This window comes from Muscardinus avellanarius (assembly GCF_963383645.1).
Source record: "Muscardinus avellanarius genome assembly, chromosome: 15".
In the NCBI taxonomy this organism is placed as follows: domain Eukaryota; kingdom Metazoa; phylum Chordata; class Mammalia; order Rodentia; family Gliridae; genus Muscardinus; species Muscardinus avellanarius.
The window spans coordinates 37547354-37558463 of record NC_137801.1 but is presented as its reverse complement, the minus strand read 5'-3'; the positions used below and the strand labels follow the sequence as shown (position 1 = coordinate 37558463).

Genomic DNA, 11110 nt, shown 5'->3' with positions numbered 1-11110 from the left:
TGCCCACTGTCAAGAAAGTGACGCCCTGGTTAAAGGTACATCAGATAATGGCATCTGTGGCCAAATCGCTGTCCTGCTGCCTCATGAGGAACTCCTGGGCCAGGCAGAGCGGACACGGCACTCTGAGTCTGGCTTCTCCCCTGAAGCCGCTCCAGGGAGGGTCAGCGGAAAACTCACCTGTCTCTGCTGCGAGTTGGCCATGAGCGAGCTCCCGTTCCTGACCTCAGAGGGGACCTTAGGACCTCAAGTAAACAGAGGTTTCCAGAACTCCCTAGAGGAGGGCCCTGCAGCTGTCACAGAGTCTCGGAACAGCCTGGGTGTTCTCCATGTCTCCTACAGCGCCAGGTAAGGCAGAACCCCTGAGCACGAGGCCTGGGCCATCACACCCTCAGCTACCTTTTCTCACTAACAGAGTGGAGGGCACCCTGGGGGCTCTGGCTGGGGCTGCTTTAGCAGATTAGATGTGGAGAGGGGAGAAGAGGAAGGGCTGCCACTGAGAAAGGAGTGTAAAAATCATGCCCTGCCTATGACACCGCCCTTTCCCCCTTTCCCTTGCCCGGACCCCGGGGCCTCTCGTCTCCTGCCTGCCTGGTGTGGACAGAGAAGGCTTAGGCGGGAGAGGGTGCTGGAGGACCAGGTGGAACAGAGCCTGGTAGAAACACAGAATCGACCTAAAGATAAACACTCTGCTGTTAACTGTCTCTAGCCTGTCATCTGCAGGAGTTACGGGGCAGGCCCTTCACAGCAGTCACTACCCATCCAGGTTTGCAGAGGACACAGAGGCTGCCTGACAGTTAGGGGTCTGTCTAGAGGCAGCTGGGTGGGGCTGTGCTGGGCCAATGGCGGGAATAGGGATGGGGGTCCAGCCTCCTCCAGGAACCCCGCCGCCTTTGCTCTTGTGGCATTCTCTTTAAAGCAACCGCGTGGGTCCTTGGTGGGACATCACATCTTGCTGGAAACGCTGGAACAGGCAGATCCTCAAGGATGTCTCCCTGTATATCGAGAGCGGGCAGATCATGTGCATCTTGGGGAGCTCAGGTAAGTGTGGGGGAGCACCCAATCCTCGTGAGTCTGCAGAGGCCGCATTTATGCATCACAGAGAAGAAATTAACTTACATTAATAGCATGGAGGCCACGATGTTGATGTTAGAATGAAGTCTAATGACATGTCTCACTCTGAATGAGAGTTGGCGCCAGTGTGAAATCTTGCAAAAGATCCTTGAAAGAGTATGAAGTCCTGATTAACATGTAAGTAAATTCTTTTTTTCTTTTATTTGTGAGCTGGGGATCAAAGCCAGGGCCCGGCCCATGTAAGGCGAGTACTTGTACCACTGACCTGCACCCCTGTAAGTGAATTTATTTTCCCAAGTGTGGGAAGGCCCTGGTACAGAAGTTGGCACATTGGCCTGCTCAGCAGACACAATGCAGGAAAATAAATTAATTAAGCGCAGAAATGCCCATTTAATCCCCATATGTGATCCCACCGATCCTGTCTCATTATGATACACTTCAGACATACAGTCAAGAATAGAGAATAGCATAAAAGTGTTCATGTGTTAGCATCAAGCCTTATCAAATCTGAACAAAATACCATATTTTTTTCAGATCTTTGTCTTTTTTGTTTATGTGTGTGGTACTGGGGTGGACTGCGAAGCATTCTGCATCTGTGCCACAACCCTAGACCTATTTTTTTTTTAAACAGGGTCTCACTAAGTTGCTAGGGCTGGCCTTGAACCCATGATCCTCCTGTCTCAGTCTCCTAAATACTGGAATTACAGGTGTGGAGCACCACGGCCTCCAATCTTTTCTTTTCTTTTTTAAGGAATTGACATGATAGATTGTGCTGTGTACCTGTTCCCCATGTTTTCCTCCTCCTCTCCCAGGGTTAACTGTATTTGATTTCTCCTGTGTTTGGGTTTGTGCCCCTGCATCAGCGTCCTGGGAGTGTATAACTTTGGTGAAGCATCTCCTTGTGGCCGAGGGCAATCCCCTGTGAGACTCACAGCTGTGATCATCAGAGCTGGCATTTCCGGCAGCTGGGAATGGGTGCACTGGCCCTGAAGAGGGGATCTGTGTATGACACCACAGTGCTGTGCTGGGTTATCTGCATATCTTAAGATGAAGGGTTTTGACAAATTGACTTCACAGAAGCCTCTTGATTGAGCAACTGCTTGCAAATTATTGACATTTACTACCATTCTCTTCAACAGAGATAGGAATATAAGTCTGTGATGACTGGATACGGTTTGAATGCGTCCCTCAAAGGCTTATGTGCTGGTCCCCAGTGTAGACATGTGGAGATGTGCTGGGACCTCTAGGAGGTGGGGCCTAGAGGAAGATGCTCAGGCCTCTGGGGGTTTAATATAGTTCTTGCAAGACCCCAGTTAGTTCCTGTCAGGGAAAAAAACATTGTATAAAGAAACAGCCTGGCTGGGCATGGTGGCACACACCTGTGATCCCAGTACTTGAGAGGTTGAGACAAGATGGTCACAGGTTCAAAGCCAGTCTCAGCAATTAAGTGAGGCTCTTGGCAACCTAACAAGACTCTGTTTCAAAATAAAAAATAAAATAAGGTTGAGAGTGTAGCTCAGAGGTAGAGTGCTCTTAGGTTGAACCCCCAGCAACAACACCAAAAACAAAAAAGTGAACCTAGTCCCTGAATCCATCTGGCTTCCCACTCACATGTGATCTCTCCATCTGACGGGTCACCTGGCCTTGCCAGTTGCCTTATTGTGAAGTAGTTAGAAGGCAGATGGGGCCACTCGATTTTGAACTTGAAGCTTCAAAAATTGTGAGTGAAATAAACCTATATTCTTTCACAAATGATCCAGCCTCAGGTACTTTGTTATAGCAACAGAGACTGGACTAAGATAATCAGTCTCTTTATGCCCAGGGAGTTAAGTCCAAGGCCATTCATCCACTATAGCAGGTGCACAGCTGGATGGCAATAGCAATATGTTAAGATAAAATGAAAAGAAATTCATTAACTTAATTCCATTTGGGTTGCTATAACAAATACCACATGCTAGATGTTACTTATAGGTGGCCTATAAGTAACAGAAATTTATTTTGCATAGTCCTGGAAGCTGAGAAGTCCAAAATAAGAGCTGGCAAATTGTGGTATCTGATGAGGACTGGTTTCCTCATAAATAGCCATCTTCTCACCCTAACTCTTCAAGGTACAAGGGTAAGGAGTCTGTCTTGAGCCTCTTTTATAAGGGCACTAACCCTAATCAGAACTGCATACCCCAAACTTAATCATCTCTCAAGGCCATCTCCTAATCCAACCCACTTCACAATACCAACCCCTGGGGGTGGGGTAAAGATTTCAACGCATAGCTCAGTGCGGTGGTTCACATCTGTGATTGCAGTACATGTGAGTCTGCGACAGGAGGATTGCAGGTTAAAGGCCAGCCTCAGCAATGTAGCAAAACTCTCATCAATTTGGTTGGACCCTACTTCAAAATAAAATAGAACTGGAGGTGTGGCTCAGAGGCAGAATGCCTCTGGGTTCAATCTCCAATATAAAAAAAAAAAAAGAAAGGAAACATGCATGCATATAGTTGGATGGGGGAATCAGATGGGTCCGTGCCGTGTGCGTCTATGACGATCCAAAGGGCCTCAATAGATGTCTGTCAGGTTCTGTCTGTTGGCAAGCTTTAACCCTATGCGACAACACTTAACAATACAGGTTAACCATGAAAACCCAAAAGATAACACTTAAATGAGAAATTAAAACCTGTTTTGCTGACCTAGGCTGAAACACACAAAAGTGGGATGTATTAAGTTTATTTTGCACCATGTGAATCCAGAAATCAGTGCTGTGGAGACCTGAAATAGGCTTTGGGATAAAGATTTTAGATGATTTGATGAGTACCAGGTCACCTGAACAAAACAGAATTCATCCTTTTCCTCTGGCCCTGTTTGAAGTTTACTTAAGACTTGCTGTACGCTGACACTAGGGTAACACTGTTAAAAAAAAAAAAAAGAAAGGAAAGGAAAGGAAAGGAAAGGAAAGGAAAGGAAAGGAAAGGAAGGAAGAATTAGAAAGAAAGAAAGAAATCAGGACATAGTGGCACACACCTGTAATCCAAGTACTTGGAAGGCTGAGACAGGAGGATCTCAGGCTTAAGATCAGCCTTAGTAACTCAGTGAAGACCTCAGCAACTCAACAAGACCATGTTGGAAAATAAAAAATAAAAGAGGGCTTGGGCGTTGTAGCTCGGAGGTAGAACTTCCTTGGGTTCAATCCTCAGACTCACTCTCTCTCTCTCTCTCTCTCTTTCTCTCTCTCTTTCTCTCTCTCTTTCTCTCTCTCTCTCTCTCTCTCTCTCTCTCTCACACACACACACACACACACACACACACATACACACACACACACACACACTTCAACATATAAACTTTAAGGGGACATAAACACACCGCATTACTAACTAAAGCTATTACACTTTCCAACATTTCCTTCATTTTCCAACATTTCAGTTTTTATTTCCATTTTTAAAATAATTTCTAACAATATATATGTACCATAACACTCAAGTTCATTCTAATTATCCTTTTGATAAAGTGTGCTCCTTTAAAAAGAAAAGAAAAACTGGACGTGGTGGTGCACACTTGTAATCCCAGTACTTGGGAAGTTGCGACAGAAGAATCACAAGTTCACGGTCAGCCTCAGCAACTTGGTAAGGCCCTCTGCAACTTAGTGAGACCCTGTTTCAAAATAGGATAAAAGCCAGGCGTAGTGAAACACACTTGTAATCCCAGCATTTGGGAGGCTGAGACCAGAGGCTCGTGGTTTGCTGACAGCCTCAGCTACTTAGTGAGGCTCTCAGCAACTTAGTGAGACCCTGTTTCCAAATAAAGTATAAAATAGGTCTGGGAGTATAGCCTGGAGGTAGAAAGCCTCTGGGTTCCACCTCAGTACCACCAAAATAAATAAATAAATAAATAAATAAATGCAAAATAAAGGATAAAAAATCGGGCTGGGGGTGTAGCTTGGAGGTAGAATGCCCCTGGGTTTAATCCCCCAGCACTAAAAAAAAAAAGAAAAAAAGAAAAAAGAAAAAAGAAAGAAAAACCGAGTTATCCTATAGTAAATATTTGTTACTTGATGCTTTCATTATGTGGCATGGAGGAGGATGGCACACAGTGCCCCTCTCAGGAGCATGTCCCACAGCCCAAGGCAATGCTTTGTGCACATCTCAGCGGGACATGGCAGGGCTCTTGTCCTGGGCTCTGAGCTGGTTTCTGATGATACACCTAATCATGGCTTAATGACAATGCCCATCCTTTATACTAGACACTAATCCACAGTAGAAAGACAGTTCCACAAAGGCCAGTACTTGGTCCTAGTTTCCTGCTGTGTCCTTAATACCTAGAGCAGGGTCAGCCAAATAGTAGGTGCTTAATAAATTTTGTTGGATAAATGAGTAAAAGAACCTCAATAGTGTTTTATAAAATGGTAGGCTTTCCTTACTGTCTTATCCCAAGCCAGACTATCAAATCTTTATTAGTGAGAAAGAAATGGCTTAGTGTTCAAAATCTCACTAGAGTGTGCAAGCCTGCCTAGGGCCACCTAACACACCAGGGGAAGACCAATTTATTTGACTTACTATTTGCTACTGATTAGGACCCAAGATTCGAGCCAGACACTTCATTGCAGATCATGTTATAAATTATTTGTGTTCTATTAGAGACATAATCCCAAAGCTCATGGTTGTATTGCCCTGTTAGAGGATTATATTAGTCAGCTTTGCATTGTAGCGACCAAAATACCTGACATGAACAACTTAAAGAAAAGATTTATTCTGGCTCATGATTTTAGACTGTGGTCAGCTGGATCCACTGCTCTGGGCCATTATGGTGGAAGAGGACATTATTATATATATTAATTATATATATTAATTATACATTATACATTAATTATATATATTATTCCATTATGGTGGAAGAGGACAGTGCAGGGAGGTTGCTCAGCTCACAGCATGAGAGAGAGAGAGAGAGAGAGAGAGAGAGAGAGAGAGAGAGAGAGAGAGAGAGAGGAAACCATAGTCCCTATGGGCACAGCTCCTCCAGTGACCTGCTTCCTACAACCATGCCACACTTGCCTATAGTTTCCACCACCTCCCAGTATCCTGCTCAAGTTATTAATCCATCAAACAGATTAATCCACTGATGAGGTCAGAGCCCTCATAATTCAATAATTTCCTCAAAGCCTCAACTCTGAACATTGCTTCACCAGGAATCAAGCCTTTAAGTACATGAACCTTTGACTGACATTCCAGAACCAAACCCTAATAAGCCTTACCCATTTTTCTTTTTTCGGGTCTGGGGATTGAACCCGGGTGCAATTGTACCCCCTGCCCTATTTCTTATTCTGTATTTTGAAACAGGGTCTCACTAAGTTGCGGAGGGCCTAAGGAGCCGAGGCTGTCCGTGAACCATGATCCTCCGGTCTCATCCTCCCGAATACTGGGATTACAAGCGTGCGCCATCACGCCTGGCTCCAGACTTGCCCATTTTTGTGTTCAACTTTGCTATCTTGTGCCGATCTTCTTTTCTCCAGTGACTATACGTATCGCTTTCTCATGCCCATTTTTGGATGAGCTTAGTCATCCTTCTGGTTCCCTCACTGGTGAGTTAACAAATATCTGACACATGTTTAAAAGACCAAATTAGTTATTCATTTCTCCTCCTCCTCCTCCTCCTCCTCCTCCTCCTCCTCCTCCTCCTCCTCCTCCTCCTCCTCCTTCTTCTTCTTCTTCTTCTCTCTCTCTCTCTCTCTCTCTCTCTCTCTCTCTCTCTCTCTCTCTCTCTCTCTGTGGTACAAGGGATGGAACCCAGGGCATTCTACCTCTGAGCTACAGCCCCAGCCCTATTTTTATTTTGAAACAGTCTCATTAAGTTGCAGAGGGTCTCACTAAGTAGCTGAGCCTGGCCACGAACCTATGATCCTCTTGTCTCAGCCTCCCAAGTACTGGAATTATAAGTGTTCACCAGCACACCCTGATTTTAGTTATCCATTTCTATGCAAAATAAAAAAAAGCAACCCAAAATACAGTGCCTTACAACAACAAAAATATCGTTATTTTTATCAGGGTTTCTATGGATCAGAAATTTGAAAGTGACTTGGTAGGGTGTTCTGTTCTGGGGTGCCTCATGAGGCTGTAGTCAGATTTCAGGTGGGGTGACAGTCATCTGAAGGCTTGAGTGGGGCTGAGGACCCACTTCCCGGGAGGCTGCCTCCCACGGTGGGCGGTGAGCTGGTGCTTGCAGGTGTTCAGTGAGAATGTGTGGCAGGAGACCAGTAGAAGTCGGGAGGACCCTGAGGCTCACCCACAGGAAGAGGAGGCACAGTGGCAGACTTGAAGGGAAGGCAGGCGACGGTGTGGAGTGCTGCCGAGGGACCACGGACGCACAGAGAAATGTCCCCGGGGTTTTGCAGCAAGGAGTCCCCCTGATGTCCTCGGGGAGGCCGGTCTTGATGGAGTGGCAGAACTGGAATCCAGGCTGCAGGATGTTTAGATCTGTCAGAGTTGAGATTTGATTTCAGAAACGTAGGGCCAGGGAAGTTCTGGACAGAAGAGGCATATCCAAAGCCAAAGATGGAAAGTTACAGGAGCATTTGGAAAGACAGCCCCAAGGAAGCCACATTTCACTTCTGTATAATCACTCTCCTCTCTTCTCCACCCGCACCTCCACCTGGTAACTAGTCCTCCTCCTCCACTTCCTCTTTTCTCTGTTTGGCTTCCTTTTCCTTTTTTCTTGCATTTTCTTTATTACTGGGGCTATTCTTCCTCTACTTTCCCCTCTTCTTGCTTCTCCTCCTCCTCCTCCTTCTTCTTCATCTCTCTCTCTCTCTCTCTCTCTCTCTCTCTCTCTCTCTCTCTCTCTCTCTCTTTTTTTTTTTCTGATGCTAGGGATGGACCCAGGGCTTCATACACTCTCTGTGCTACATTCCCAACCAGCAGGGGCTAATTCTGTGTTCCATCAGTCGTGGGTTAGAAAGGCAGACAACTGCAGGGGCTTATTTATCTTTTTGCCCCTTATAACAATAAGCAGTTTCTTTAGAATATTTGAGCAAAAGAAAGATTTTTTCTCCGGTCCTGCACGAGTCATCACATCAAAGGAGAATTCTCTTGCTCTCTTCTCTGACAGTTCAGAACCTCCTGGCCGTGTCGTCTGTAGTTTAGCCTGACTTCTAAGGCACCGAGGTGGGCCAGGCTTAGAGGAGCCTGTTTTGTCTCCAGGAATGCTCTGAACCCACGCTACCCTTCTGTGCAGTCTGACTGAGAGGGGCCAGCTGAGACATCACCTAACCTTCAACCTTTAACACTACAAAACAGAAACCAGGGAAACATTCAGGCAGTCCCCTCAAGCACCAGACATTAATTGGTCACAACTCTGTGGAAAGGTTCTTAGGGATCACAGGCTAGCTATGCCCAAGGCTCTGAGTGCGGGTTGCAGCCAACTTGGTTCCACCAAAGCTCTCCCCAAGGGGGTGCTTCTAACTCTAACTGCATGGGGACCACTCGGGAATCCCATTCAAAAGCAGGATGCAGCTCAGGAGATCCAGGGCAGGGCCCGGATGTCCTAGAAACAAAAGGACTCCAAGAGCCCTGGCGCTCAGGGCTCTCTCTCTCTCCCTCTCTCTCTCTCTCTCTCTCTCTCTCTCTCTCTCTCTCTCTCTCTCTCTCTCTCTCTCCCGCCCCCCAGGTACACTCGCTGAGGCTGGCTTTGAACCTATAACCCTGCAACCCACCTGTCTCAGCCCCCCAAGTACTGGGATTACAGGGATGTGCCACCACGCCTGGCTCCTGGTTTTCCTCTTTTTCTGATTCTGTATTTTCCTTTTCAACCCAAACCAGCTTTACAAGCCAACAGAAAAGCATCTTCAGGCCTGACCCGAGGGAGAAAAAAGGTGTGCCGTTCTCATCCAGGGGCAAAATGCGAGTAGACTCTTTGGGAGCTGAGAGTATGGCCCAGGAGGCTAAAGAGAGAACAAGTCTCGGAAAGCGGCCCCCTCCCTGCGGCGAGGGGGCTCCTCCAGGGCCTTCTCTTGTCGCCCCCAGGCTCGGGGAAAACCACGCTGCTGGACGCCATCGCCGGGAGGCTGCGGCGCACGGGGACGCTGCGGGGCGAGGTGTGTGTGAACGGCCGCGCGCTGCGCCAGGACCAGTTCCAGGACTGCTTCTCCTACGTGCTGCAGGTGGGCGCGCCCCCCGCCCCCCCGGCCCGCCCGCGCGGCCCCCGCTGACCCTCCTCTCCCGCAGAGCGACGCCTTCCTGAGCAGCCTCACGGTGCGGGAGACGCTGCACTACACCGCCCAGCTGGCCGTCCGCAGCCGCTCCGAGGCCTTCGTCCCGCGCAAGGTGGGTGCCGGGCAGGGCGCACACCCCGCCCGCCAGCTCGCCCTCCCTGCCCTGGGCCGCCCCCGCCCAGCCGCTCCTGCCGGCCTCAAGGGCGGCGGGGCCAGACCCAGATCACAGGTCCTCAGGAGGAGAGCCGCAGGTTCGAGGCCAGCCTCAGCTACTTAGTGAGGCTCTCAGCAACTTAGTGAGACCCTGTTTCTAAATAAAATATAAAATAGGTCTGGCAGTATAGCCCGGAGGTAGAAAGCCTCTGGGTTCCACCCCCAGTACCACATACACACAAAATATTTGGCTACTAAAATATTCCCAACCTGTATGTGGCTTGCATTACTTTTTTTTTTTTTTGCCTATGTTTGAACGGATATGTTTATTTTCCCACTGGTATTTCTCAATCTGCTTTGAATGAACTCCATCCAAAGGAGATTAAGTTAATGAAGGAAAAAAAAAACTATGAAATGTCAAGTCTTCTCGTTTCTCTTTCGTTTTTGAAATGTGCCCATTTTGGAAGTAGCCTCAGGTAAGCCCCGCAGGACCTCATTTCTGTCTGGACGGTGAAGGGAACAATGACAGGCAGATGTGCCACCCTCAAAGAGGCACAGCCCCCAGGAGGCAGGCTTCCTCATCCCAGCCCTAGAAGAGGAAGCCGCATACTTTGTTTGAGTCCTGGACAGATCTCGGGATGTCTTTCCCTCTAGAGGCCTGGTCCTCTAGAAGGGCCATCGGCTTCACAGAGTGGTGCCTGCCCTGTTTCCCCCCTGGAGGTTGCCTTTGCCAGCTCAGAGGTTTTGCAAGTTTCCTGTTATTTCACCAGGTTGTGCTCAGCTCTCCTAGCTGGCTGGCATTTGGCAGGGCTTGTTTACACACAGCATCTCATGGCCTTCTGATATTGATCTTTGAGAGAGGCATTATCTCCATCTTGCAGAACATGAAATTGCGTTTTGGAGATGACAGAGCAGGGACGGGGTTCCAGGCCCTCACCTCCACCGTGCACCCTGAGCTCCCCTGTGGTCTGAGATGATATCAGATATCAGAGTTCAGTCCATGGGGGTTGGATGGACATTGGCATGTGTCCTGGCTTGGTGGCCCTGGCCATGATGGCAGGTGAGGAGCCCGGTCACGCAGACCATGCAGCTTTCCACTTGCTTTAGTATTCCTCTAAAATGGATGGAGAAAATCTTGCTGGTGTTTTGGTGGGAGAAATGAACAGATCCACTTACATCACACATCCTGTTGAGAAAATCAGAGACAGGCATGCACATAAATATTCAGCCATTTCATGGCGACCTTGAAATTGATGGCAAATCTGCCTCCTAGTGAAGCTGCCAGACTCAGGGAGCTCCTAAATGGCCTACAGAGGTTGTGAGCACAAAGTTGGTCCTACAGGAGAGTTCTTTCTGAGCAAATTCAGCCCACAGCATTTGAAATCTTGAGGAAGTAATTTAGTGAGAAGGAGGTGCCAGTGTCCACAGGAGACGCCCTGCAGATCTGCTCGACCTCAGAGGATCCTGACAGTGAAGTGTGGCTTTTGGGAGCAGCCTGCTGGGCTGAGGGCTAATGCTTCATGGACCACCCGAGAGCCCAGATGGTCCTGCTTTCAGTTCCAGCTCTGCCACTTGCTGCTGGGGGTGAGGTGACGAGTGAATCAGATCATGTGAAAGCAACGAGTGGAGAAAAGACAGGGTTTGATGATTCCAGTGGTCGCTTCAAAGATGGTGAATCCATTTTCAATGCAGTTT

General features: G+C 48.0%; 1 protein-coding gene across 1 annotated transcript in view; it reads left to right on the top strand.

Moving 5' to 3' along the window:
- Window positions 1-199: 199 nt before the first annotated feature.
- Window positions 200-11110, top strand: part of ABCG5 (ATP binding cassette subfamily G member 5) — a gene marked incomplete at both ends in the record, with an annotated part of 30677 nt that continues 19766 nt past the window's right edge. The window contains 4 exons of the mRNA XM_080711184.1: window positions 200-345; window positions 917-1038; window positions 9075-9211; window positions 9276-9374. Coding sequence (XP_080567310.1) covers window positions 200-345; window positions 917-1038; window positions 9075-9211; window positions 9276-9374 — 504 coding nt within the window. The remainder of the gene's footprint in view (window positions 346-916; window positions 1039-9074; window positions 9212-9275; window positions 9375-11110) is intronic.